Source organism: Hippocampus bargibanti, linkage group LG20 (assembly GCF_051943395.1).
Source record: "Hippocampus bargibanti isolate YZ-2025 linkage group LG20, ASM5194339v1, whole genome shotgun sequence".
Lineage (NCBI taxonomy): Eukaryota > Metazoa > Chordata > Actinopteri > Syngnathiformes > Syngnathidae > Hippocampus > Hippocampus bargibanti.
The window spans coordinates 10,418,293-10,445,998 of NC_142753.1; the positions used below are offsets into that span (position 1 = coordinate 10,418,293).

At 41.7% G+C, this 27,706-nt stretch overlaps 3 protein-coding genes and 1 long non-coding RNA gene across 5 annotated transcripts in view; 2 read left to right on the top strand and 2 right to left on the bottom strand.

The window, feature by feature from the left end:
* The window catches only part of pkhd1l1.1 (PKHD1 like 1, tandem duplicate 1), a 29,347-nt gene extending 17,205 nt beyond the window's left edge, over positions 1 to 12,142 (bottom strand). Inside the window, exons 1-37 of the mRNA XM_089023825.1 lie at positions 12,047 to 12,142; positions 11,919 to 11,976; positions 11,658 to 11,735; positions 11,421 to 11,565; positions 11,114 to 11,222; positions 10,967 to 11,024; positions 10,779 to 10,872; positions 10,196 to 10,249; positions 9,997 to 10,070; positions 9,536 to 9,578; positions 9,384 to 9,454; positions 9,210 to 9,320; positions 8,671 to 8,775; positions 7,626 to 7,891; positions 7,447 to 7,538; positions 6,940 to 7,099; positions 6,729 to 6,864; positions 6,473 to 6,616; positions 6,246 to 6,400; positions 6,060 to 6,170; positions 5,832 to 5,975; positions 5,633 to 5,757; positions 5,394 to 5,557; positions 5,127 to 5,299; positions 4,913 to 5,045; positions 4,508 to 4,785; positions 4,238 to 4,343; positions 3,964 to 4,071; positions 3,725 to 3,889; positions 3,510 to 3,631; positions 3,100 to 3,232; positions 2,282 to 2,474; positions 1,924 to 2,066; positions 1,575 to 1,679; positions 1,103 to 1,294; positions 499 to 672; positions 66 to 271 (exon numbers count right to left, since the gene is read on the bottom strand). Coding sequence (XP_088879951.1) covers positions 66 to 271; positions 499 to 672; positions 1,103 to 1,294; positions 1,575 to 1,679; positions 1,924 to 2,066; positions 2,282 to 2,474; positions 3,100 to 3,232; positions 3,510 to 3,631; positions 3,725 to 3,889; positions 3,964 to 4,071; positions 4,238 to 4,343; positions 4,508 to 4,785; positions 4,913 to 5,045; positions 5,127 to 5,299; positions 5,394 to 5,557; positions 5,633 to 5,757; positions 5,832 to 5,975; positions 6,060 to 6,170; positions 6,246 to 6,400; positions 6,473 to 6,616; positions 6,729 to 6,864; positions 6,940 to 7,099; positions 7,447 to 7,538; positions 7,626 to 7,891; positions 8,671 to 8,775; positions 9,210 to 9,320; positions 9,384 to 9,454; positions 9,536 to 9,578; positions 9,997 to 10,070; positions 10,196 to 10,249; positions 10,779 to 10,872; positions 10,967 to 11,024; positions 11,114 to 11,222; positions 11,421 to 11,565; positions 11,658 to 11,735; positions 11,919 to 11,967 — 4,719 coding nt within the window. The 5' untranslated portion in view covers positions 11,968 to 11,976; positions 12,047 to 12,142. The remainder of the gene's footprint in view (positions 1 to 65; positions 272 to 498; positions 673 to 1,102; positions 1,295 to 1,574; positions 1,680 to 1,923; positions 2,067 to 2,281; positions 2,475 to 3,099; positions 3,233 to 3,509; positions 3,632 to 3,724; positions 3,890 to 3,963; positions 4,072 to 4,237; positions 4,344 to 4,507; positions 4,786 to 4,912; positions 5,046 to 5,126; positions 5,300 to 5,393; positions 5,558 to 5,632; positions 5,758 to 5,831; positions 5,976 to 6,059; positions 6,171 to 6,245; positions 6,401 to 6,472; positions 6,617 to 6,728; positions 6,865 to 6,939; positions 7,100 to 7,446; positions 7,539 to 7,625; positions 7,892 to 8,670; positions 8,776 to 9,209; positions 9,321 to 9,383; positions 9,455 to 9,535; positions 9,579 to 9,996; positions 10,071 to 10,195; positions 10,250 to 10,778; positions 10,873 to 10,966; positions 11,025 to 11,113; positions 11,223 to 11,420; positions 11,566 to 11,657; positions 11,736 to 11,918; positions 11,977 to 12,046) is intronic.
* Positions 11,150 to 14,892, top strand: LOC148883133 (uncharacterized). The gene is made up of 3 exons (XR_016118669.1): positions 11,150 to 11,276; positions 11,921 to 12,012; positions 13,711 to 14,892. It is a non-coding gene; the product is annotated as an uncharacterized LOC148883133 (long non-coding RNA).
* Positions 13,302 to 15,737, bottom strand: eny2 (ENY2 transcription and export complex 2 subunit). Its single transcript, XM_089023830.1, has 5 exons — positions 15,657 to 15,737; positions 15,497 to 15,567; positions 15,098 to 15,168; positions 14,940 to 15,014; positions 13,302 to 13,570 (listed from the first exon to the last, which is right to left on the bottom strand). Exons 2-5 carry the CDS (start codon positions 15,562 to 15,564, stop codon positions 13,494 to 13,496), a joined length of 291 nt encoding a protein of 96 aa, XP_088879956.1. The 5' UTR covers positions 15,565 to 15,567; positions 15,657 to 15,737; the 3' UTR covers positions 13,302 to 13,493.
* nudcd1 (NudC domain containing 1) lies at positions 15,162 to 26,660 on the top strand. Of its 2 annotated transcripts, XM_089023828.1 has the most exons (11): positions 15,162 to 15,185; positions 16,075 to 16,162; positions 17,206 to 17,360; positions 17,562 to 17,747; positions 18,176 to 18,359; positions 19,481 to 19,687; positions 20,807 to 21,014; positions 21,089 to 21,233; positions 22,118 to 22,243; positions 25,067 to 25,226; positions 26,317 to 26,660. In XM_089023828.1, the coding sequence occupies exons 1-11, from the start codon at positions 15,177 to 15,179 to the stop codon at positions 26,613 to 26,615; spliced, it is 1,767 nt and encodes a 588-aa protein (XP_088879954.1). In that variant the 5' UTR covers positions 15,162 to 15,176; the 3' UTR covers positions 26,616 to 26,660. The 2 variants fall into 2 exon arrangements, with proteins under 2 accessions (XP_088879954.1, XP_088879953.1); XM_089023827.1 differs by lacking the exon at positions 15,162 to 15,185 and having other exon boundaries at positions 15,937 to 16,162.
* The last annotated feature ends 1,046 nt before the right edge of the window (positions 26,661 to 27,706 follow it).

Here is a 27,706-nt window from a genome sequence, read left to right on the forward strand (position 1 = left end):
CTTACACTGGGTTCCGCCATCAAGGAATATCTAAGGAGAAAGTCAACGTTTAAAATGCCTCAAACCTCCAGTGCGCAGGTCACATTGCTGAAGCCGTCCCCTTGGATACGGATGACCTGGTGGTATGAGCCCTGGTTGGGCCAGATGGAGTGGACAATGGGGGTGAAGCAGGCTAAGGTGCTGAAGGAAAGGCTGTCTGATGACTGGTTCGTCGGATTGCAGTCCGGTGTGGCGACACACTCGTGTGTTGACCTGGAGCTGCGATGCGACTCTGTGGGCCGACGACAAAGCTACGACTCAAAATCTAATGCGGAAACTGAACCAGCACATCTACGATGAACCCTTCGCCAATTCAAGGTTTGTTTTCATGAATAAATCTATCAACAAATATTTTGTTAAAAAACTAAAATAAAATCACATTTACTTGCATTTTCCATAATGCCCTAGGATGCTTCTACAATTAACAGTCTGTTGTTAGATTATAAAACGTCTTCATACTGCCTGTCACATGCAGGGCGTCCAGACCCCAGACTTGGACGTTGACATCCATGACGCTTGTGAGCCGGGGCTGGACTCTCACAGCACCCCGTAGCTCTAACTTGTTGTTCCCATCAATGTACCCGCTGCTGTAGTAATACACACCAGGAATGGTGAAACGGTAGCTGAAGTAGCCTATAGGGATAGAACACAAATGGGTCAGGTTATTCTTTGTAAAGCAATTTACCTTGTCAATCTGACGGTGTCGGACTCCCCACAATGGAGGTGATATGTAGTGGATTGGAATTATGTTACATCACAAAACTGGAGCGCCCACACCTGAGGTGCTTGAAATATTGGCGCATGCCTTCATGAGACAATTTCAGGTGGATGCACTGGAGGATTGATGTGTTCAGGTTAGGAAATGCAGCAATGGATGCTTGTGTCAAAAATGTTTGTTGTATACATATATAAATTTATAAATGTGGACAAACACAAAGAAGGTGGTTGTATTGGGTGGGTGGAGGGTCATGGTATTTTAGCAGGTGCTAGGGTTCAACGCGTTTTGGGAAATCTGTGGGACATTGAGGATTTATTTTCTTCTTTAAGAAACTGCATTCTTTACCATTCCCAGGCTTTGGCTCTCCACTGGAGAACATGACGCCATGGTCGTTACTGGCATCACCGGGGCTGGGAACGTGGTGGACACCGATACGAATGGTATTTTGGAACATTGGTACTGCCCACCTCCACAACACTTTATCTCCGACCTTTATGTTGATGGAAGGGGGATCCCAAGAATATCCCTGACCGTGAACTGGAAAACACAGACAAGTGTTGACAAGACATGTTGATGGCAAGGTATTGTTGTTTTATAGATAATCCCTCAATTTTGCACACATTGTTCAATTTTATGGCCATAATTATATTTTCGTTCATATGTCATATCTGTGACTTTTTATAATCTCATAATTAAGGGGGGGGGGGGTAAGTCGGAGGTGAGAGTTTCCTCGCTCAAAGCACTTTTCGGAACGTGACTCCAATTGTTGTTGAGATTCCATTTGAAAGGGAACAAAGAGAGGGAAAAACAAACCTACCAGGGTGGCTCCCTTGGTTGGTAACAATGTGGGTGTCCTCCTGGGACTGCAGACGGCAACGTAGTTCTTTCTCTAAGGCCACCTGTACTTTGCATTCAGATTCGCCTAACACAGACACACACAGTGTGACACCATTGGAAACGGTAGCCTGGATACTGCAGCAAAATATGCTTTCTGAATGTTTAAACTAAGGGTTAGGCTGCTGAGCAGAAGATAAACATCATACAGCTAAGAAATTTGTATTTGTAATAAAATTGAAACAAATACAAACGTGTTAAAATTTTCTCTCTCTCCCTGTGTATATATATTCCAATTATATTATGTGGGTAATCAAGCTTATATTGCTTACCAAAATGGACTTTGTTTTCTGAGGCGTTTTGGCTGAAACCAGATCCCAAAATGGTGAGCTGGGTCCCTCCCATCAGTGAGCCTGTCCTTGGGGAAATGCTGTGGACTTCTAGGACGTACTCGATGCTTGTGTCCAAGCCATTGCTATTGAAATCAAACAAGAACAACCCCAAAATCCAATGTCAACCATGTTTATTTGACTAGAAAGTTAAAATGGCCCCCAGGGCTTTGCTATATGGCCTTAAAACAAAACAAAACGTGTCATTTTCATTGAAATAATTGCCGACATACAGTTCAGTTTTACTCTATTTTTTAAAAAAATTATTTGGTACAATTTCCATTTTACGTTTACATAGTACCTGGTCTGTGCATAACCATTGGTCCCAACCTGGACCTGCACGTCATGTAGGCCCGGTGACAGCACTGGCAATAGGCAGGTGACATTTGTGGACGTCCACAGTTCAATGTTGCACTCCTCCTTGCCCACATACACTCTGCTGTTGTTGGATGGCTCACCCATATTCGACCCCAACACAGTGAGGACGCGATGTCCTGATAAAATAACCACACACATTTGTGAGATTATTTTTTCTCCACCAAACATGCCGTTCCCTTCATTATTGTTGCCATTGTGTGGGGGTAATAGAGCATGAGGTGCAGACTTCTGATAAACATGCGGCAAGGTTACATCAGAAAAAACTGAAGCTTGAGACTTAACACTCTACCCTTTCAGGGGATTGGCAGCAACCAATATGCAGCTCTGGGTAATTGTTGATTGGTAGATGGATATTGTTTACCTGCTCGGGTGTATAATTAATATAGATAATTAATTAATGGGTTGTCATTGATGATTCACAATAAATGCACAGTTGCACAGTCAATGACTTTACAATTGATACTCTGACTGAACCCACCCACCACAAGTCACAATTGACTTGGACTTGATATTATTGTTAGTTTATAAATCCCAAATTCTGTATATATAAATGTGGCTAATTTTGACACATATGTGATTGGAATACAACATACTCAAATAACATGTCTTTTAAAAAAGCACATGCAAATTTCAAATATTGAACTGTGACCATGAAATCATGTGACGAAACACGATCGTGTAGATTTTTTTTTTTTTAGTGTCTGGCAGGATTCATGTGACTGAGCACATAATTGCTCTTACCAAAGACAGTGGTCTTGGCTGGGCTCAGATCGGTAATCTGAGGCGTCAGGGCGAGGTCAAAGGTGAAGGTGTCGCTGGCCTCCTCGCTCAGGCCACCGACGCTCACTGTAACTGCCTGTGAGCCTGCATTCCCCTAAGCCATGCAAGTAAAGTGGGACATTTAGTCACTGAGAATTACAGTGGCTAAATCATGATATGGATCTAAACCAAACTGACACCTTTCTAAAGGGGAAAACTAACAAATACTTTAGTTTTTCAACAATTCATTAAGTGGATCAGCACCAAATTATCATTCAGCAGCTGTTTCAGGTTTTGTATATGCGATGTTTGCAATTGCATAGAGTAAAAAAACCTGCTTCACTCGTCATGTTTACTACCAAATGTTTTTTATTTTTGTTGTGAGAACTCACCACTGGCGTTGTGCATTTGAGCTCTGTGGGACTCGCATGGACCACCTCGCACACTGCGCCACCAACGGTGACGGTGGTGTCCCAACTGAAGCCGAAGCCCTTGACGGTCAAAAGCGTTCCCCCTGAGAGATGCACAAAACAGCCATCGAGTCCTGCCACTTCGACTTCTTTCGTCACCTCTGGCTATGTGAGTCGTATGGCAATTTGAGGTTTACCCGCAGTGCTCCCAGACATGGGGGAGAACGAGGAGAGGATGAGCTGGTAGGTGAAGTTAAGGACACTACCACCTGCAAAACGAGGACGACCCAGGGAGGGGAAGTCAATCCATACTGGGAAAGTACCCGCACGAGCACTTCCCAGTCTGCACACCAGGCGCACAGCTGCAGGAAAAAAAACCCTCTTAGTTTGCCTCAGTTCATTTAGTTTCATTAGATGAAATTGGTTCTGAACTTACCTGAGACTTCCTCAACAACACACTGGGCTTCTCCCACTATGATTGAGACACTTTCATTGCTGAAGCCACTGCCAGTGACCGTCAAAAGGGTCCCCAGTCCAATGGAACCTGGTACGGTTGGACTTGTTAGATTGTTTTTTTTTTAATTTGATCAGCAGTTGGAAAAAATAGCTAATATCTGTAAACCCATCATGTTCCAAAATCTCAGCATCCAAAAATAAGTTACAATTAGGATTCAAACACCAGTTTCTGGCAATGAGGATGAGGAAATCACCTAGAGATGGGCTGATTCCATTTATTACCGGTGTCTTCTCTGCCAACCATTCAAAGCCACAGTCTCCGGAACACTTCGAGGGAATGCCATTGATATAAACCTCCACCTGTGGGAATGTCAGAGTTCTTGTGGAAAAGGTTTTGATTTGGAAGGCATCATCTGTTGAATTATACGTGGAACTACAATGAAACAGAGTAGCTGCCAACGGTGATCATCCAACTTCAAACAGATTTAGCAGTAATGGCATAGTGATAAATGTTGGAATAATACCTGCGGTTTGATCTCCCCGACACGAAAGAAGTCTCCCATCAAACTTGATATCATCTGTCCTCCTTTCTTCTTCTCCTGGGCCCAAATAACCACATCCTTGCCTCGAAGCGATGAACCGTCAAGCTGGAGGAGAGGCTGGTCTCCTGGCTGTGTCAGCCACTTTACCACCCACTTGGGCCTCCTGCACGTTCCGCCATATCTGACATCAACCACACCCATACCTGCAATTCCCTCCAGGGCGTACTTAAGGTCCTCTGCCCCGATGTCCACGGACAAACCTGAGAAGCAGCGCTGGTCAGCCAAGTTCATTGCTCATGGTTTTACAAAGAACCTGTTCAACCTTCATATGACAACCTCTCATATCAAATTGTGACTGAGCTAGTATTTCGAGAAAGTCTTGGCTACCTTCAATACGTTGTCCATGCATCTCCACGTCAAAAGTGCCATTTATGGCAGGGGTAGCTTTGTGAATGCGAGTGATGGTGATTCTTGCTGCCCCTTCCTGAAACGCGCTCATTTTCTCACTAGTGTTGGACATCTTCAAATAAACAGTAAGACAAAACGATTCAACCAAGGCACGGACGATGCTTGTGGGAGCTCTTTTGATGAATTCCTTTACCTGCAGGAAGCCAACATCTATGAGGGGGAAGCCAAAGCTACAGTCCAATGGTGTGGCTGTGATCTCATAGCAGATCTGTGAAGCATTTGACTTTGTATCTTTTATGACAGAGATCTCCTGGAACGCACGACCAGAGCCCTCAAATGGTGAAGGTCTCCTCATGTAGGGAACAGCTAATGGAATAGTACACAAACACTATGTAAGAATTTTCAGACAACGGAATATGGTTGCTCTCAAAGCAGTCACGCTAAAACCTGAACTACTTACTTTGTTCATCCTGGACAGTGCGCCTCTTGCCGATGTGGACGGCATCCACGTAGAAATCTTCCCCAGAGTCATCTTTTTCCAAGTAAATTTCCTCAACAGTGTAAGAGCTTCCTTTGTATTCTGTCTGTAAAGACATGTGCAGGTCCACACACTTGTAGCTCCATCTGTGCAGAAATAAGCCAAGTCGTCAGCTGTATTTTAGACTCCTATGTGATTTACTGGATGCTTTTTTTACTTACACGTGGCCTTTATTAAAGACTATATTCATCTTTGCAGTCATTGTCTGAGTAGTGCCATCAGGGTTCTCATATGTAAACTTGATCCCGATTTCATCTTTGAGCATTCCCTTATGTGCAAAGCAAAGCTGGAAGATAATGTGGTTTTAATACAAATAAGCGTCACCTTTCAACTGTGCATCCACAAATAACGCATATTTACCATTGGATACTGGTTCAGGGAAATTTCCCCGTAGGCTTCGCCGGATTTTTTGGTGTAACTTTTCTTAAAAAGAATCTTAGCGTTTTGCAGTGACCACAAACCGCAGAAAGCATTTCTTGTAGGAGTCCCTGCATCGCTGCCAAACTGCTCAATACAAGAGTCAGGTAAGCTCGTTTTCAAAATCAAATTTTGACAAGTTGATTATTTCGCCAACATCACTTCACTGACCATGCTGTTGTCATCTTCATAATCCTTGAAGAACATCACATCTCTTCCTTCCTCGCTGAGAATCTCAACGGGACACTCAGCCTTCATCAGGTCCTCCAAAACAGACTGGACCTGGTCACGGTCACCCAAAATTCACATTATGTTTGTGATGAACATGAGCAGTTTGAAATTAATGCTGGAACTGACCTTGAAACTGCTGGCATTGTAGGGAATGGGTTTGGAAGCAACCCCTCCCCAAAGCAAGGTGAAGGTTTCCATGTTGCTCCTGCCTTTCGTCACCTCAGAAACAGTGATGTTGGTATACAGGTCATGGCTCTCATGATAAAGAGGCTTGAAGTCACCTAGGAGTCAAAAACAGCTGTGGCTCGACAGTTGACACAAGTCCAGTGCAACTCTTTGAGAAAGATTTTCACCTCTGTCAGAATAGAAGGTGATTGTGAAATGAACTCCATCATTGTCCTCGTCCCTAGTAACTTGGACATAGTCGGGTTTGATTGACCACAGGCTGTTCAAGGCTCTCTCCACCACAGTTGCGGTGGCGCTCACCGCGATCAAACCTTAAAGGGATTTAAGAATATTCATTTGATGTATCATCTTTTGGGAATGATACACAGATCCATTACAGCAGCTTTGTAGCTCGTCGGAGTTTGACAGTGCATTGAAAGTTACCAGTGATTGCGCCTTCATAGCGCAGACGAAAGTAGATATTTCCACACTGAGAGCCAATGCAGCTGCTATTGACGCTTACTTTCTGTACTTCTTTGACACCATTCACATTGTTGGGCCATGACTCCAAGGTAATCATCTGGAAGAGGCCAAAAACCGGTGTCGGACTCGCCGAGATCTACTTCTTTTAAAAAGGGACGAGCCATCCATGTACCTGTTTCTCATCAAATGCCTCATAGTCCACCAAAACATGCTGCACTTCGTTGACAGCATCGTTCGTTTGGGCTTCTGTAAATGGACTTTCTTCGCGGAACATGGCCAAGTTGATTCCAGCAACTCCGTTATATTCTTGTTGCAGGATTTCAATGTAGTAGCTGCAGCAACAATGCAATGAAAGTGGAACTTTGCAGCTCTTGTCAACATAGAGAGTATTGTGGTATTCAGTGGTTGGCCATGTATTTTGTAACCTGGGCCTTCAGTGGAGATTTTGCTCTGGCCAACCAATAATCCGAGGCGAATTTGAAATGTGATTGGCTGCACAAGTCCCATTGTAACCATAGAATGTTATATCTGCCCGCATGTTTGATTCGGAAGGCCTTGACATGGCAGTGCATAAGAGGCTGAACTCTGACTTGACCAAACATCTGTGAGATGTTAGTTTGTAAATGTTGGCCTGTGATTCTGATGGCCCGCCATTGTAGGAATCAATCTTTGCACTTACGCGTTTCCTTTCTCGAGGGTCATGATATCTGACTTTTGCGAAGCGAGCTTTGTGTAGTCTGAGACATAGCTCGGCTGATAGGCCACTTGGACCTAAAGAGGTGTTTGTGAAACAATTGTTGTCAAGGAAACATGTGGTTTGGGGGGAAAAAAGCATTAATGTGCTTTTAATTGTCATGCCTTGTCCTCTGGGCGACTGGAGTTGCTGAAGTACAATTCGCAGCGATCGTCGCAGTTGAGGTAGATAGTGTAGTTGCCACTGGCCGGTGGCACAAAAAAGCCAGTGGTTCTCGTACTGAAGTTGTCCAGTTCCGGCGCAAATTTGTAAGGCATGGAGTCAATCCAAAGCTCCCAGTAGCCTTCTTTGCGCTCGTTGTAATTGTGAATGTCATCTAGTTGGGAATATCTTGTGTCGTTCCACACCTGCATCTTCAAGCCTCGGCCACCTGGGTTGGATGCCATACAACGGGGATTAGATTTTATTTGCGCTATGGAGCACTTTTGACAATGAGTCCTGATGGGTTTGACTTTGCTTGAATTTGTTTTACTGTCTCTGTCCCCACTTGACCAAACACTGTCACAATTTTTAACCACTTTAAGTCTGTCATCATTCTGACAAATCTCAGGACATCAGCCTTTGACTTTTAATACGACTTTTGTCCGCTCACCATTGGTACCAATGCTGAAAACATCTGACTCCTACAAGCAAGTATTTATTTTCACAGACGGGCAACAGTGATCCAAAAAGCTGTACTGGAACCCAATGTCATCAAAAACTTAGTTCGCCAGTTGCTTTAAAGATCAACTCAAGTGAGCATCGTTATCTTTCGCTTGAACAACTTGATAGCAAAGCGCTATCACTCTCGGAATCATCCGTTCAGTCAAGCTTTTGTTACTACTGAGTTCCAGTGCAGTCCTGTGGAAAGAGTCTCCCTGCTTTGCACGAACACCTCATCTGGTATTTTAATCGAGGTTTGTTGTGTAGCAGGCCTCTGCTGTCAAGAGCAGGTACTCTTTTGAACACCATGACAACCTTAAAAGAAACGGTGCTTGATGCGTGACTTTGTCATTTATCATTTCATCTCATTTAGCTACAAAGGATCAAAGTGTAAATGAGTGATGGTGAGACACGGTGGCGTGTATAGCATGTCTTTCCACATGTTTTAAATTCTTGGAATGGACATTGACAAAGGTGTCTGTGGAAATAAGCCTTTGAATGTCTCACCTGGGTAGACGGTCATGTTGTCGGCACGACTATTATCCAACTGCTGCTGTTGGGTCACGCAGGTGATTTCGTCGTCACGCAAACTGTTGATTTCACACGGCAGCCCTGTGAAATTGTTGGAGTAGAGCATGGATTTTTTTAGGTGGTGGGGGTTTGTACCAGTACATTCAAAATGACTTGCGATGCCCTCAGTTGACCAATATACTGTACTTATGACATATTTGCATGGTGGTGTGCTCTGCCAACTTTTTTTGTTTTGTTTTTTGGGGACTTAGCAGAGCTAAGTGACCACGAAACAGTCTCTGTTATCTGCCAAGAGAATCTGTGCGATTGCCATACCCAGCTTCCTTTGCATTGTTGTCGCGTACAGTATGTGCACCCGTTGCTTAGACAAGGATTATCGCTGTTGCGTGCGAGTCCACAGTCAATGTTTTCCCCTTTTGTCATCTCATGATTGAAACACAATGTCTGCTGAGGCATTGTCACGGAAACAAGGGTAGGGACTGAGCCGGGGGGGGGGGGGGGGTGTTTGCGATTACCTCCCACAAGAACACGTGCCGGAAGGTCAGTCTCGTCGAAAAAGTGCCCGTGGATGGTCAGGAGAGTTCCACCCATGACGCTGCCGGTGGATGGTGTGATATGTGTAACCTCTGAAATGCAAAACACAGTTTAAATGGATTCTGATCATTTGAATAAATTTAAAATTTACTTACCCGCAAATGTCTGAAACATGCCAAGGTGTCCAGTGGCTGAGATCCTTAAGAGGTTCTTTTCCGGTAAGCTCCTGCATTCAAACATCATGAAATGCCAGAATTGTTTCTTTATTTAATAACTTTGGGGGGAAAATAAAACATTTTACCCCTACCTGCCATAATCTGCATCCAAAATGTAGCTCATGTTGTGATGCCCTATGGGGAGTTTTGCGAAAGTTGTTACAATTTATGCATATATTTTTTTAGCTCCACTCTATCAAAAAAATACTGTCTTTACCAAAACATACACACACAAAATATAATACCGTATTTTCCGGTGTATAAGGTGCACCCAAAAGCATTTCCTTATGTGTGAAGTAATATTGAGCCACATCAGGTCTCTGTCAGCAGCCACCGAATCCATTTCCCCCTGTAGAAGTAGTGCGTAACCCTAGCAGCCTCTAATGTAGCGCCGTATAATATGATGTGCCTTATATTTGGAAAACATATATATATATATATATATATATTATAGTTGGAAAACATTTGTCATTCATTGAGGGTGCACCTTATACTCCGGTGCGCCTTATACACCGGAAAATATGGTACATTTCAGTCAGTTAATGTAACTTACCGACATAAGTCCCTGTCATTTTGCAGCTCATATATCCCCAGACAGAGGTCTCCGAATCGAGGCTCAGATTATATCTTTAAAGACACACATATCGGAATTAAACTACTCCCGGCAATATAAATATGTTGCTCTTTATGGCATCTGCAGTGAGTATGAAGTACATTTAATCAACTTTATTTTGTATGTGTGTAATATTTACAGTTCATCAGAATCCGTTTTGAGCAGCTCGCATGGCATCCCCTTCATGTAGGCCCTGCGTCAAGGAGCATAATGACAAACTCACCAACCAACCATCAATTTTCTAAACTTTTTACCCTCGCAGGGGTGCTGGAACACCTCCTAAGAGTCTTCGAGCACTAGGCTGGGGACACTCTGAACCGTTTTGCCCGCCAATTGCAAGGCACACATAGACAAACAAATTTCACACTCACAATCACACCACGGGACGATTTAGAGTGTTCAATCGGCCTGCAATGCGTGTTTTTGGAATGTGGGAGGAAATTGGAGCACCCAGAGAAAACCCACGTAGACACTGGAAGACCATGCAACCTCCACACAGGAAAGCCAGAGTCGAACCATTTTCCCCGTGAGGCCCACATGCTCACAAGTCGTCCACCGTGTTGCCATGAACTAACCAAAAATGCTAATTTATCTAATGATGACTGAAAAAATACAAACCATAGGCTATTTAAAAGCATATTGTCAAATTAAAACTGTTTTTTTTAATGTTAGCTTTCCACCACAACTTACCAATCACCTCTTCGGACCGTATGACTTCTTACCTGAGAAACCTGATATTCCTCCCATTGGAGCTCAGCGCAGTGTTGCTGCCATAGACGTCCGTAAAAATACGTCCTCGCACCGTCACCAAGGTCCCTGCGACAGATGATTTTCAACTTTTAGAAGTTCGCGCAGTGTATGAGTGAATGATTTAAAGCCTTTTTCTTTAATTAAAAATTTAAGATGTCACCTGGAAGACCGCTGACGGGACTGAGAGACTGGATGGTTGGTGTGCGATACCATCGTGTCTGATGGGAACAGTGAGATGTTACAAAACACCATTAAAAAGAAAAGAAGACAAATGATTTATTTTCATGTGGACATTTGGGACTCTTACGTAGAAGCTGCAATGGTAAGACTTGATATGACCCCTGCATATGTCTTCATCAGGAATGGGAATCCCATTGATACTGACACGGACCGTGTACCGGTCACTTGGCATGGGTCTACCAAAAATAAGATGATGTGGTGAAGTGACACAACTACATTCTGACTACAAGGTGAATGATTTCCATTGGTATCCATAAATTTATTTGCTGACAATCTCAGTACTGTTAGGTTCTTCTTTGGACTCAAGATTTCACCGTGTTGTTTCTTGATTTCATTTGTACACCCCTATTTTGTTTAGTTGTTGTAGTCTATACCTGGTATAGCACATGATCTGGTTGCCATGCGTGGAGTCTCTCTCGACATCACACGGGATGGACAAAGTGTCCGACACCAGTGTCACGCGGTTCCCAAATGTGTCGTTTTGAGGATTGAGCTGGAATTGTCCTTCTTGAGCGAAACCTTTTTTTGTGGGACAGGTGAACAAACAAAAGACTTAAACTGTAAATGAATTGTAATGGAAAGGGGTGTGTGTGTGCGGGGGGTTAATGTACCTTCTCCCGTCAGAGTGAGACGCGTCGCTCCCTCTGTACTTCCTGTATGCGGTCGTACACTATGCAGGCGCTGAGCATCTAGAGAAAAACATCACGGTGATCAGTTGAAAAGAGAAATGGGATGACAACTATTATTGACACTGTTGTTGTGCCCATTGTTCCTTTATTGCTTTTGATTTGAGGTCAAGTACTCGTTTTACATGGTCTGTGTCTTCAAAATGTTGCAGTTGATGTGTGAATTGTGTCATTATTTGTACTCACAGCTGCAGCAGCAAAGTGCGAGGAGGAGAGCCGCCCGTCGGACCGCCATCCTTTGCCGCTGCGACGTCGGGAAGACAAAAAAATGTCAATACACGTAAGTAAAATGTGAAAAATAGTCTTTTTCTCACCTCTTCCAAGTCTCAAAAATCTTCAATGTCTCTTGGGGTCATCAAGAAAAGAAACAACAGGAACTTGTAGTGGAGTTTTTATTTTTTTTTTTTTTCGTTTTGTTTACTGTGGTGAGTGGTGGCTCTTTATTAAGGTAGCCTCACCTGCAAAGTGGGCTGATCCCGCTTGTGAACTTCCCACGCCCAGATGCTCAACCATAACAAAACTGGTACTGAGACAAAAGAGCTGTCAACTGGCCATCGTATAAGGGTGTCAGGTATCCCAATTTGGCCACCGCTACTTATAACGCTATCTGGATTTGTTGTAAACTATGAGGTAAAAGTCACATTTTTGTACAAAGGCCATTTAAGCTTGTTCACCAAGCCATGACATGATGAAAAGCCGTAGTCGTTGTTGCATTCGTTTTGCTTCCATCCCTCTACAACCCCCCTCAAAATATCACGGAATAACCGTTGAATTTATTTAACAGTAAAATTGTTCAATGTACAGGGTGCCCCTAAAATCTGGACACATAAGATAATTGGTTGTTTCTATTTAATTCTACAAAACCCCTTTTTTACACTTTCTATAACTTAACTCATTCACTGCCATTCCCAAATTTATTCTGGAATTAAAAAGCACCACAACGTGGAGCGCCATTCGTGAATTTGTTCGGGTTTTGGTTATTCTTGCGGGGCTGCTGGTCAGACCTCTGGCAATGTTTTCCCTTCCACAATGGGGCAGCATTTGCCTTTTGTCCATGTTACAGCTTCAGTTGTTGTTAAAGACCTATATAAATCAATATAGATGTGCTTTATTGTATTTTGTACAGCTGCCCCCATTTCAAGCTACGATAACTCCAGACCCATATTGGATTGGATTGGATTGGATTGGATTTGCCTTTATCAGTCTCACAGTGGAGAAATTTACATTTCACAGCAGCAAAGTGATGAAAGGAACTATAATTTAGGAATTATCTGTTTTTTTCTGATGAAAGAAGAGAGTCTAAGGTTGCTAACGCTGTACTGAATGTTTATGTAGTCCTGTGGGGCCTGCAATTGGAGTGAAAATGACAAAAACCCTGGCACTGGAGTGGACAAATACAGTTTTTGTAGCCACTGTCAGCAACATACTAGATTATGTCTCTTATTTAACACACGGCCACGGGAAATGTAGCATGACATAAAACATCTTTAAGATGTTATGAGATAAAGGACATTTTTCACGTTGTCACTGTCTTTGCCGTGTCAAAACAAAAAACAGCAAGCACTGATAACCAAAATAAGCATGAATTTTATTTCTTTGCTTCAAAAAAAAATATTGCATAACAAACTAAGACAAACAAAAAAATGAAACGCATTACAAAATACCATGATGAAAATGAACCTCAGTCTGGGTTTTACTGATGGATCTAGCTAAAGTGGGTTTAAAAGGGAAAAAAAAATCTGTAGACAGCAGAAGTGTTGGTCACAAGGTCGCATGTTGAGCTAGAAATGCACGGATTCTCTGCAGGAGCTCCTTTTTCACGCTGTCGGGAACCAGTGCTAAGGGAAAGAAGGACAGAAAATAACAAAATTGTTAGTTGAATGACATTGCGAATGCTAATTTTGATGTAACCATAAAAAACTGCAATGTGTAACACCAATGTCCTTCCTCAAACGTATGAATGTTTGTCTCTTTGCAGATTCTCAGTCATCACGCGCCACCCATGATCATCTGACAAGGTTGTCATTTTTATTTTTCTTATGAAAATGTTCAAAAATGTATTTGTAATTTTATTGACGTTATAATTACTCACTACTTTCCTCCTAAAATAATTCCATTCGTAACTGTGTTACTTATTATTTCATGATTTGAATTCGTTTTGAGGAAAAAGTAATTTGTTTTCCTTTTTTTTACTGAAGTCCTTTGAAATTTTAAGATTTATTAGTAACTTTCATGGGGGAGTTTGAGTAGGAGAGAAAAAATGGGTACTCAATTAAAATGTTAACCACAATTTTATATTTGACATTTAGAAACACTGACTGGCATGTATTCCTTTACCTCTTTAAAAATAATAATGAATTGCAATATTTTATTTCTTTAAAATGTACATGTACCGGTACGGTGTATCATACTGTCCCCTGGTGGCCATTGTGTGTACACGAAGAGCAGCGGCATGATGGCCATTCAATTACAGTAAAGTCTCGTTATATCGATATTCAAGGGAGTCCGAAAAATATCGATATAACCGGGACTATCGATATATCCGACCCTGTTTGCATGTAATTTTCTCCGTGCGTGCATAGAAATAGTATCGATATAACCGGGACTATCGATATATCAGATATCGATATAACGAGACTTTACTGTATAATATTAGTGTGATTTTTATTCGGTACAAAATTGTGTATTATAATTTTTTTTTATATACTAAAAAGGTTGTTATAATTTTCACACTGTTCTTATGGGGGCTCTAATAGACGAATGGCATTTCCATTTATTTCAATGAGTACCTGATTTGAGATATGACGATTTGGATACAAGCATAAGTGTAAATTTTGATTCCTATGATCTCTGAATCACTCCAATCAATGACAGTTTTATTTTTTTACTCTTTTATTTAATCATATTGCGTTGTCCATTATGAACTGTTTTGAGCATTTTGGCCATGAGATTTATTTTAGGAGAAGAAATCTGTGCTTGATAGTCAGACCTCCTAGTCAACAGGGCATAGAGCAGCACTCATTTTGAAGAATGTCAGCAATAATTGACCTTTTGACAGTTGACTGCTTTGGGCCAAGAGTTGCTGCTTGGAATTTATGTTGATATAAAATTGACAGGACAAGTGAGCTCATTGTGTTTTATCGTCAATGTAGGCGACAACTTGTTTTTAGCTGATGTGTAAGACGTTTCTATACAAAGATGTATTACCTCTGCCTTTCGGTGTAATTTCATTGACGAGGTCCTCCACTGTGACGTGGTCAAGGCCTTTTTCTCGAATCACATCTGCACACACGCGATTCAATGTAACACTTGTGAAAGAGACAATTTCACAAAATGTAGAAAAGAGGCATGATCACAATTATTACCTTTGCAGTGTGCCTTAAGCTGATCCTTCCAACCGCACTCCACCAGCTTTGCCCTGAGCAACTCTTTCAACCTGCAGAAATGGCAAAGGTAGTCACACAAGTGGAAGTACAGACAATTGCACCCTCTCAAAAAAATTGGTAAAATCAAGTGGAGTTTTTTTAAACTCCTTTCAGTAAAATGACAAAGGACAGATACCCATAGCATCTACTCGAGTACAGTTGTAAATAGTATTTGGACTTTTGTAGAACTGACACATTGTGCACAGTTGTACATTCTCACTTTGTATTGTGCAAATGTACATCGTTTTGTAGCCAAATGAGTGTAGAAAAAGTCTTTCTGAAGAAAAAAAAAAGATCAAAAACGCCCGTTGTTTTTGTAAAGGACTTCAGTTCGCTCACCGCTCCCTCTCGCCCATTTCGATCAGCTTCTGGTTAATAGCAGCCCTCATCTGTGACTCCTTGCTCATGATCTGAGGGGGAATAAAAGTAAATAAGCACGTACGAACGTATTTCAGCGAGGCAAAAGAGTGACCGATTGTGAAATTTTCCGTTGGTTTACCTTTTTACTGTATCTGATCTGCTCGGGAGCACGCTGTCCCTCGTTAATAAAATACCGGCAAAAACACGGCTTGAACTACTTTTTTTTCCGCTCCGCCAGGTCCTGTTTGATAAATTCGCACAAAATGTCAGGTTATAATTACATTATTTAATCTGAGTAATTTGTTGATTAAAATTACATTATCACAACCGTATGTCCTCATTGATTATTTTGTAATAAAATTATACCGGCGCCTCAACTTGAACTTCCCATTTCTGTTCGCTGTTAAAATAACCCCGACGGAAACAAAAATCGCTCGTCCTGCAAGTGCACCATAACGTGGTCTTTCCACCCCTTCTCTCCAAAAATAAAATAAAAATACAATTGTCATTTGAAATATTAAACAAACAACATGCCGACGTCTAATTATACCCTAAAGGTGAACAGGGAGCTGTTGGACCCAAACTTCGAGAGTTACCGACTATCCTTGGACGTCATACCGACGTACAACATTGAGCTGGACGCTGGTAAGCTTGAAGTTAGCTTTCACCAGGCACATACTGCACGCAATTATGTCATTTTACACAAGAAACCCCCATAAATATCAGATTTATATTTTGTGATTGCATTAAGAAGTTTATAAATCGATCCAGCATTTTAAATAGTGTGTGCGATTCTGCAAGATTAGGGTCACCCAGGAAAATAGTGCTGATGTACAATATCAGCACCGTTTAGATTGTATGTATACATTATTATAATTTACTTTTATCATTTATCAAATCTGATAATCGCTTCACGGCCTCCCTTGATTTTTTTTCTTGGCAATGTTTATAGGTAAAAAGAAAATACATGTTATCCCGATAAAAGTTGTAATTCCGTTTCTCTAAGTATAGCAAGTATTAAATATCCCCATTTACAGTTACTGCAAAGTACTCTCTCTGCACTCAGTTTCATTTTAGTGCAATGTGTTTTTGAGAACCCAGCACGACCAAATGCAGTTGTTTTGCATTCCAAAAACATATATTTTAGCTTCACTGAAGTCTTTACATTGTCCATCAATGTGTGACTCTATCTACCCTATAATTTATGCCTTCTTCCTTCGTTCTTGTGTAATTTAGATTGACTGACAACCAATCGTGTCGTTCGAAGTAAACTACGATAGGCCCATTCCATCCACAACCCAAAGGAAGTTGGATGGATGTTTTTGGGACTCATATTGTCAGGCTAAGCTAATTAGGTTGGCCGAAAGCCATCATTCAACCTTTAATCATGCCTATTAGGTGACCGAAAAGTGGCTCATCATGTAAATTACACTATTTGTCCAGCTAGTGAATAGAGTTGCTTTTTGTGATGTGGCCACATTATGCTTTTTTTTTTGTTGTTGTAAGGCTGGACAATAGTGGCCTTGTCATAAAATCTCTATTCCAGTTCTAATTGATGTATTTTTTTTGTTTTTGTCCCCCTATGACATCATCTAAGGTGTTTTAAAGTATTTTTTGAAGTTACAAACCTGGTATTTTTCTTGCCCTTATTCTCCGGCTGACCTTTCTGCTCTCTTGTTTCCATGCAGCTGTGGAGGAAGTGACTTTGAAGGATTCCCAGTACACGCTAGAGCACATGCGTGCATTTGGCATGTACAATTACCTCCACTTGGACCCTTGGTACCAAGACAGCGTGTTGTTTGTGGACTGCAAAGGACGAGTGCTCAGTCTCACCGTCACTTTGGTAGGCTTTTATGTATGCCTCGGGTATATTTCCTGGGCACGATCCTCTACTCTGTTTATTGTTTATATACTGTTTATTTTGCAATGATGCTTCGATGCCTCCGTTCACCAGCAGGTGGTGACCAACAGCATCACATGACTTTAAATGCTTTGTATCTTTCATTAATGAATAATCCAAGTGGTGGACACAATTTTTGTATAGGATACGGTGCTGGGCAAGCCAAGAGAGGTATTTCGCCTACCACCTGAATGGAACCAACGCGAAGACCGTGTGTGCCCCTCCCTCAGTCTCACATCAGCCACCTGGGCCGCCCTCTCTGATGGCGCCGGGCGACTCTACCTGCTTCGTACCAGCAAACGGGGAGAGAGTACCTATGGAAAGTGGGAGGTTCGATTGCTTGCTTGCTTTCTTGTTGTGCAAGATGGTGAAAGAAGGTTACGTTCCTCATCAAGTGTTTAATGCTGAGGAAACCGGCCACTCCATTCCATCAAGCCATCAACGACCATCACAAAGTTAAATAAAACAACTTTATTATACAGTACAGTTTATTTCTTTAATTATAATACCATAGCATATTTATTATACATAAAATGAGGTATATTTTGTGTAGTTTTAAGGCTTAGAAAATTATAAAGAACATTGTTTTATGGGGACCTAGGAACGGATTATTCTCATTTTAATGGTTTCCTATGGGAAATTTTTTTTTGGGATACACACTTTTCGCCTTACACGCTCTGTCTGGGACCCAATTAAGTTCGTACACCAAGGTACCACTGTATTCCTTTCCACTGCTATGGGATATTTTGCATTTCTAGCCGCTGTTCACGAAAGACCTGGGCGAGCCCTTCATCATCCTCCACAGCGTGGCCCACGTCCAGGCGGGCGCCCAAACACTGGAGGTCCTGTTGCTGCGCGTCGTCAAGGAGACTCAGGAAACAGCGGGAAGTGGATACTCGGTGACACTCGAGTGGATCACCGTCACCAACATGGCGGGGCAAGGTCTGGGCAAGAAATTTCAATCCGTTTGGCTGCAATTATCGGGGGGGGGGGGGCAATGTCCTAAACGACATGGTTTCATCCATTTTGATTCGAAGTGGCCAATTTAGCTTCATTTTGGACATTTTCGGGCCAGGTTAGCCAGATGAGTTACATAACTAATAGTCTTCCAATTTCACGCACGTTGCCACTAACTCATTCGCTACCATTCCTGAATTTATTCGTGAATTGAAAAATGTGACGTTGAGTGCCTTTCCGGAATTTGTTCATGTTCTGGTTTTTCTTGCAAGTGGGTGTCGATAAAGCGCTGGTCAGACCTCTGGCAATGTTTTTCCCTTCCACGAGAGGGCAGCATTTACCTTTTGTCCATGTTAGCACTTTGTTACAACTTCAGCTGTTGTTAAAGCGCTATATAAACCAATAAGTATGTATTATATTTGTACACCCACCCCCATTTCAAGGTCAAATACCTCCAGACCCATATAACTTAGGAATGAACTCTTTTTTTCTGATAAAAGAAGAGAGTCTAATGTTTCTTACGCTGTATTGAATGTTTATGTCGCCCTAAAACATAATATTCTGTGGGTCCTGCAATTTGAGTGAAAGTGACAAAATCCCTGGCATTGCGGGTCGGTGTCGATAAAGCGCTGGTCAGACCTTTGGCAGTGTTTTTCCCTTCCACGAGGTGGCAGCATTTGCCTTTCAATATGTATTGTATTATATTTGTCCATGCTAGCGCTTTGTTACAGCTTCAGCTGTAGTTAAATCGTTATATAAACCAATATGTACATATGTATTGCATTGTATTTTGGACAGTCACCCTCATTTCAAGCTCATATAACTCCAGACCCATATAACTTAGGAATTCACTCTTTTTATTCTGATAAAAGAAGAGAGTCTAATGTTTCTTACGCTGTTTTGAATGTTTATGTAGTCCTAAAACATAATATTCTGTGGATCCTGCAATTTGAGTGAAAGTGACAAAAACCCTGGCACTGGAGTGCACGCATTTTTGTACATCATCTGGCAGTGAATTAGTTAAACATCTCTTTCAGCTGTCAATCAATTTTTTTTAATGGCTGCAGTGGGGTTTGTAATAACCGATGCTTTTTTTCTCTCACAAGGTTTAGAGAAGAATTACAAAGTGAAGAAGAGGCGCCTCCTCCAAGGAAAGTCTGTGCCGCATTACGCCGCCGTGACGCCTCAAGGCGACGGTCTGATGGTGGCGTCAGAGAGGCCTTTCGACTTCACGCACGTGGACGACGAGGCCCTCAAGCAGCCGCAGTCGCAGTCGGCGGCGGATGAGCAAGCTATGGAGGTGGAGAAAGCAGGTGGGTAGAAGACAAGCTGTGTTGATTTTTCCATCTTTAATCCGCTGTGATGGAGGCGTGCGCATAGTCACAGCAAGCGAGGCATCTGACATTTTCTTTTCTTTGTGATGGGCTAATCGTGTTATTCATGCCTGACAGTCTGTCATTCGTTCTTTTTTTTCCTATTCATTTCAAGGTTTGAAAACACACTAGACATCCAACAATTTTTACCATATTTGCAGGCCCACACTCACAAGGTTTAAAACAACCGTGACAGTTTAATTATGTCTATCAGAAGTCTACAGTTTAATGACAACATAAAATGCAATTAGCACGATATAACGGAGGGGTCACGCTATAGTAATTAGTCTCAAGGAAGTGAAAAAGTACTCGCACGATCTTTGACGTGCATATTTTTTCACCCCAAAATCAGGCATTTTCACCCCAAAATCAGGCATTTATTTTTAACGGTGTTTGAGGATTTTGTGTTTTCACTCATTCACTGCCAGACATGTACTAATAATAATAATAAATTACAGTTTAAGCTCCTTTCAAACACTTTACAGTGACAGACAAGTATGGGTACTATAATAAATAAAATACAATCACAAATAGAATACAATCAATAAAATACAATTATAAATAGAAACAAGGAAGAGAGCTACACAGAAAATGCAATTTTAAATAGGTGGGTTTTGAGATGGGACTTGAAGGTGCAAAAATGTCTCCATTCCAGTGCCAGGGTTTTTGTCATTGTCACTGAAATTGCAGGAATATTGAGTTTTCGGACTACATAGACATTCAGTGCAGCGTAAGAGACCTTAGACTCTCTTCTTTCATCAGAAAATAAGAGTCTAAGCTAAGCTAAGTCACACAAATGCACACCTCGTTCGTGTTTTTCGATGATCTCCTTCTTCTGCTCGCCTCTAATTATCTTTTGTGTCCTCTTCGGCGTAACATGAGCCTGTAGTGGGGTCTTTTTCGGTCCCATAATAGCAAAAGTACTCCACTCGATAGCAAACCACATCTGCACTCAAAGGGGGTGTGGAAAACTAGTCCGCCAGCCACCGTGATTGTAAGTGCTCCTCAAAACAAGTTTTGAAGTGCACATTATAAACACTCGGCCCCCTCGCGATCCAGATCCCGTCTACTTCTGGCAGCAGACGTCGGAAGACATCACGGCAAGCGTACGCCTGCCTGAGGGCGTGACCAAGAACGCAATTCAGTTCCGATTGACGGCGGATTCCATCAGTGTCGGCGTGCAAGGATTCGCCCCCCTGCTGGAGGGCCAGCTGTACGCCTCCGTAGACCCTGAGGCCTGTGCGTGGACCATCAAGGATGACAAAAGGTACTGTATGTACTCTAAAGCTGTTTCAAAGTAACACTTTTATTTGATGCCGATTGTTTCTTTGACCTCCGCAGTTTGGAAGTGAGTCTTCAGAAACGCACAGAAGGTCCCATGTGGCCCGAGCTGGTGATGGGTGACCGTCGAGGGGAGCACGTGATGAGCGATGAGCAGGCCGCCCTCGTCCAGGAGAGGCTCACCCACTTGACCTCCGCGGACGTGGTCAGCCATGTTTCTTTCCAATGCAGATGATGTTTCGCCAATGTGCGACAGGATAGCTTGAAACACTGCAGACGAGTACAGTGACACCTTGGTTTACGAACGCTTTAGCTAACGAACCTTTCGCCTTACGAACATTAAATGTGCGCGAATTTAATCTTGGCATACGAACTTGTTTTTGGGAAACACACGGAGCGCCACAATGGCTGGCGGACTAGTTTTCGGCGGAAGAACACTAAACCACACGGCCGAACAGCGCTACCGTGGCTTCCGGACTACATTTCCACACCCCCTTTCTCTGAGTACATACGTGGTTTGCTATCGAGTGGATAACTTTGCTTTTTGGGGCAGAAAAAGACCCCACCACAGGCTAATGTTAAGCCAAATAGGACACAAAACAAAATTACGGTTGAGGAGAAGGAGATCATCGAAAAACACGAACAAGGTGTTCTTATGTGTGACTTAGCGTCCCAATACCAGTATGCTAAGTCGACCATTGCTACTTGTGGCTAAGGGTGTTTCTGTGTTTTCTAAGAAACGGTCTCAGGCAATAGAAGAAGTTGAAAAACTTCTGTTGATTTGGATTCATGAAAAGTAGCTACCACTTGTATTGTAATAAGATCATTCTCATAGCTTCCTTTTGAGACTAAATTGATCCCTCCAACTTTTAAATTAGACTTCAGATGTCCTGATGACGAGCTTCTTTCAGTTGCTCTTACCCCCCTTTCCTCGCATCGCACCGTGAGTCATGCGAGACCCACTTCCTCTCACCCCTTGTTAGGGTCATCTGTTCCCACTTCAGCTTCCCCAGGTCTAATGAAGGCCAGCTCTTGTGCTAATAAACGCAGAACAAGAATAACTCTGTGCTCTCTTGACGGCTTCCCCAGCACGCTAATCCTGACTTGGACAAGCCAGCCTGCAACTCCCAAGAACTCGAGGACTGCGACGGATTCCCCGAGGACACTTCCAGCCTGGTGCACTTTGACGGCACGTCACTGAAGGCCACTCAAGTGGTGAGTACGTGACCAGTTTTGACAATGTCGAGACTCCACGAGGGCTTGATAAATATGATATTTTTGTGGCCAATGCCGTTATTATTTAGCAGAATAATGAAATTCCAGAAATTACGAATCGACTGATTAATAAAGAACCATCGACACAATGAATAACATAACTTATTTTTAGGTTTCTTAACTCTTATGACAATGAAGGTATGATTGATGGGCATTTTTACAAACGAGACGCACAAAAAATTAGAAATAATAATAATAATAATACATTTCATTTATAAGCGCCTTTCCAAACTCTCAAAGTCACTTTACAGTCACAGGATAAGTTTTACTGTGGGTGAGCAGCGGCAGCCACATGCGCCAGCATTCACTCAACCCAGAAGTAACTCAAATAGATAGAAAGCAAGCTAGCTAGATGATAGATAGCTCATAATAATAATAATAATAATAATACAGTGCATCTACAAGCGCCCCTTAAAACTCTCAAGGACATAGCTAATAGATAGCCCTATAGCTAATAGCTAGCTAGCTAGATAGCAAATAGGTAGATAGGTAGCTTGCTCGATAGCTAGCGAGATTGATGATGATAATAATAATACATTTCATTTATAAGCGCCTTTCAAAAGTTTCGAGAAACGTTCTTCTAAGGAGACTTCCGTCCATCCATTATCGGAATTATATTCTGTCATGATGCTTTACCGTTCTTGTCCATTTCTGGGTCTTTTCTATTTTTCTAGTGTAGATGCGCTTAGGGTAGTGTTTTTCTATGATTTATGGTTAGCATTAAGGTCCTACCGAGGTATACATTGTCATTTACGGCCCCCTCCGTCTGTATTTTTTTTGCTGTTCGCTTAAAGTGGGCTTATTGCATGAGGAGGTTGCATCCATCCGGGTGAGCAAAGGCTCCGGGTGACCTTCTCAATGCCAAGGTGAACAAAGCGTCACGTGTGGTGTTTTCAGCATCCGTCGAAAACATGTGCCACGCAAGTAATGTGGTCCTTTCTTTCAATTCTAAACTTTTTTTTTTAAGAATGGGGTGGGTCTGAATGATGTGTGTTCCAGGGTTAATGGCCCTCTCTCTCTATTTGGTTCTCCGTCCATTACAAAGCTCCCACAAGAGACCACTTCACGGAGTAATGAATGAGAGGCTCATCATTAAGCTTGAATGTAAGCGATGCCGTGTCTTTCCGGAAAATGAAAAGCCCTTTTAATGTTTCCTCGATGCTCAGAAATAGCCATCTGCCTTTTTCGAAGGCTACCACTGCCTATGTGAGCATGTGACTCAGTGTCCGAGTGCTCTTATCACAACTTCATTCAGGGAGGCTTATCTCCCTGTTTTTTTTTTTTTTTTTTGCAGCCCACTTTGTGCGAGGTTTCATATGGCTTTCCCTTCCACCAAAAATCTTTTATCATGAAATGGCAACGTATGCTCTGCATTTTTCACCTTTTTGTGTCATGATCTGGTTGGTGACCAACGGGTAGTGCTGTCGGCCCCACCTGCACCCGCACAGGTGTTGATCGTTCCAATCAGTGGCAGTCAAAAGGACTCCCGGCACGACCATTCGGTGTCGGGTCATTGTAGTTTGTATATGTTTTCTGCACCCAGGTTCGTTCAGGTTCGTTTTTACTCATTGTTTTCTTTGATACTTTGTATTTTTCTGTTCAAATGATTTTGATATTTTAGATTTTGTTCTTGCTGACTTTATGTTAATACAATTTCTCAAATACAACCTGCTGCTCCCTCCTGCCTGCTCACTTTGGGATCCACAACCGCCATCACCACCTTGCAAACCGTGACAGGAGTTGATACATTTTTGCATATCGTCTGGCAATGTATGAGTTAAATTAATAGGTTTGTGGTATCAGTGATTGGTAGCAAATAAAACAGTTACATCTTTGGTGTTTTTGCCGGTGTCTATATAAAAATGTTCTTGCAGACTTGTTTTCGTCATGTTGGCCTTTGATCGCTACGTCCTTGTCTTCTTTTGTATTGGGAAATGGGTTCTTGAGAGACCCCCGCGACAACCTCCGAGTGGTCGCCAAACAATAATTAGACAGTCTTAAGCCTCAGCACCACACGAGGACCGTGATACTTGACATGAACAAATGCACAATGACTCATTGTTGACAGCATCATGCATAATACTGATTAGATCAAACCCTCCCTGCTATCAGACTCTAGCTTTTGTGTCGCACCAACGCTACCAATTGCGGTAACACCATAAAAATGGACACAAATTCTCAGCAGACAAATCAGCCCATTTTCAACAGAGCTTGGGCGCCATCTTGTGCATTTTCTGGGACGCTACATTGGAGTCCAGATGGCTCGAATTGATATGGAAGGACTTCTTTAATTGATTGCAAACATTTATGCTTTCCTCTTCAGAACTATTTGAATCATATTCATAACTGGATGAGTAACAAGAAAGCAACTTCTCCGAATCTGAACTCTCTGAAGCCATTGTTTTGTGTCTGGAGTATCCTGCCGTGATGTCACGAACAAGGGGGCGGGACCTTCTGAAACTCGCCATTTTCCGAGGTTATTTCGAAGCAGTTTTGGGACACTTTATTTTAGATGCTATAAAACGTTTTTCTGATGTCACTTAGGAAACAAAAAATGGTGTCGGTTGTCCTTCAAGAAAAAAAAGAACATATGATCACACATAAATTGGTGGCCGCCTAGCATGACGCATGCAAACATGTCTCAACTTGACGCTACAAAAAGCAATGCTGTAAATCAGACATAAGTCTCCTTGAGAGCTTTGAAAGACGCTTGAAAATAAAATATTAATATACATTTGTTTTATTCCTGTTTCCCACTCGTAGGTGAACCTCGGCAGCCATCAGTACCTCTTCACCGTCATTGTGGACCCAACCCAGATGCCGTGTCTGTGCCTCCGTCATGACGTGGACGCCCTACTGTGGCAACCGCGGCCTGACCGGCCCGCCGACATGTGGGAGCACATCGCTACCTTCAATGCCCTCGGTAAGAAAGTTCATGCTTTTTGCCTTGAATGTGAAAGCAAATTAATGAAAAAAAAATTGTGGTGGCTTGCTATTGCCTATGTGTATATACTATATTCATTCAACAATGTTAAAAAATCTTATACGTTTTATAATGCATTTAATTATCATTACCAAACCAATCGTTTCGTATTTGATAAATCTCTTGTAGTTATTTTTTATTATCTTTTCTATTAAAATTGTATTATCTCTAATGACACATTATGAAATGGTTTGTTAATAAGTCATCTGTTTTTTTAATCAGTGTGAATAATTAAACAATAATTAAATATTTAATTCTCATATTATTTCCATCAATTGTCATTTTTAATCAACTACCAGTTCATAAAATACAAATATATATATATTGATTGTGTGGGTATTTTTTTTAATTTGTAACTATTATAAATAATTACACTTGGATGAATTAAACAAATGTGAAATAAAAAAACAATGTACATGTGTTAATTTTTAATAAAATAATTGCTATTCATTGACTTAAAATATATTTTTTATAAATCATGAAGTAATCAATTTTATAAATCGTGAACTAATCATTAAATAAATACTGGTATATCTAAAAAAATAAACCCATATTATCAAAGATTTTGACCCATATTGGATGTACCGGTTCCTATGCCAGCCAGCTATCTTTGGGCAGTAAGCGGAGGACACCCTGAACTTGTTGCCTGCCAACCGCAGAAAAGTCTCAACCAACCTATATTTCTTGTTTTTTTTTTCCCAGAGATTTGTCATATTGTTGATGCTGTTGTTTATTGTATTTATTTTTTAACACAACTCATGCAATATTGATGCTAATTTTTTGAGCCACGCTACAGTGTTTCCCATTATGTGTTAGCATTAAGCTTGCTGAAATTCGGCAAATTTTTCTTAACAAAATACGAATCTAATGAGGAAGCAGAAGAAGCAGGCGGCCGTTTGCAAAAGGGTACTTGCGCTAATCAGATTGTGTTTAGTTTTCTTCCGGGTGGAGGAGAACAAACCAGTTTCACGTCAACTGTATGAGCTTAGCATGCTAGCTTCATTGTGACTCTTTATCTTCTCTTTGCTAGGCTACGTGCAAGCATCCAAGCGGGACAAGAAGTTCTCCACGTGCTCGCCCAACTTCTCATACGCATCGCTGTGCGAGTGCCTGCGCCGCGCCTTCATCTACCGCCAACCGTCCCCAGTGGACGGCGTACTTTTCAACAGGAAGCAGGGACGGCAGGTAGGGCAGGTTGCCAAGCAACAGGTGGCCAGCCTGGACTCAGATAAACCCGTGCTGGGCTTCAGGGCTACCGATGAGAGGCTATTCGCCCTCACCTCTGGTAACCTTTTCGTGCTAAAGGTTAATAATAATAATAATAATTAAGATTGATGCGGAGCAGTCTGGAAAATAAACTTTCATCCCCTCAGACTGAAAGTGTCAAATGTCTGCTTACTCCAGGGGGTGGGACAACTTCGATTTGATCATATAATGGAAACGGGGGGTCGGGGGAGTTGAAACATATACAGTGAGACCTCAACTTACGAACTTAATTGGTTCCAAGACAGAGTGTGTAAGGCGAAAAGTGTGTGTATCTCAAAAAAAAAATCCCATAGGAAACCATTAAAATGGGAATAATCCGTTCCCGAGTTTCCATAAAATATACTTTTCAACTAAATAAGCCTTAAAACTACACACAACATACCTTATTCTATGTATAATAAATGTGCTATTGCATTGTAATGAAAGAAATACACTGCATTGTATCATAAAGTCACTTTATTTACATTTGTGATGGTCATTGATGGCTTGATGGAATGGCGTTGGAGGTCGAAGGTCAAAGGGAATTGCTGTTTGGAAAGAGAGGCGCATTACATGAGGACTGTAATTAAAGAAATAAACTGTGCTGTAAAATAAAGTTTTATTGACCTTTTTGATGATCGTTGATGGCTTATGGAAGGAGAGTCACCTTCCATAAGAACTGTTGGTAACTTAACCTCTGGTGCTGTTCGGTCATGTGCTTCCGCCGAAGATCACTCCGCCAGCCGTGGTGGGTGTGTATTATGAAAATAGTGCTTATTATAAGGTTTAATTTTCAAAAATTTGACGTTTGTAAGACGAAAAGTTTGTAAGATAAGGTGTTTGTAAATTGAGGTCTCACTGTATGTGAAATAATCAGCTATAAATTATATTATCTCATATTGTTCCAGACTAATAAAGTGAAGAATTTATTGAATAAAAAAGACACGTACCCATGAACATTTCAATTGTGACTTTGATTAAAAAGCTATTTATTTCAAATTACAGCCACACATTATTCAGTTTATAGAAGACCATTCACCAGAGTTTCAGCGATTTCTGTCAATTTCTAGTCAATTTATGGCTTTCCCAAAATATGTTCCAAATGTCCACCATTTCGTTGCAAGCATACCTGTACTCGTCTGACAAAGTTGTCAATCACTTTTATACACTCCTCT

Excerpts from the sequence above, each read along its gene's own strand:
- eny2 (XM_089023830.1), bottom strand. The coding sequence starts at position 15,564 with ATGAGCAAGGAGTCACAGATGAGGGCTGCTATTAACCAGAAGCTGATC. Across the intron at positions 15,015-15,097 it reads GCTTAAGGCACACTGCAAAG|ATGTGATTCGAGAAAAAGGC; the intron begins GTAATAATTGTG and ends GCGTGTGTGCAG. Across the intron at positions 13,571-14,939 it reads AATTACACCGAAAGGCAGAG|CACTGGTTCCCGACAGCGTG; the intron begins GTAATACATCTT and ends TCTTTCCCTTAG.
- nudcd1 (XM_089023827.1), top strand. The coding sequence starts at position 16,048 with ATGCCGACGTCTAATTATACCCTAAAGGTGAACAGGGAGCTGTTGGAC. Across the intron at positions 19,688-20,806 it reads TATGGAGGTGGAGAAAGCAG|ATCCCGTCTACTTCTGGCAG; the intron begins GTGGGTAGAAGA and ends CTCGCGATCCAG. Across the intron at positions 21,015-21,088 it reads ACCATCAAGGATGACAAAAG|TTTGGAAGTGAGTCTTCAGA; the intron begins GTACTGTATGTA and ends TGACCTCCGCAG.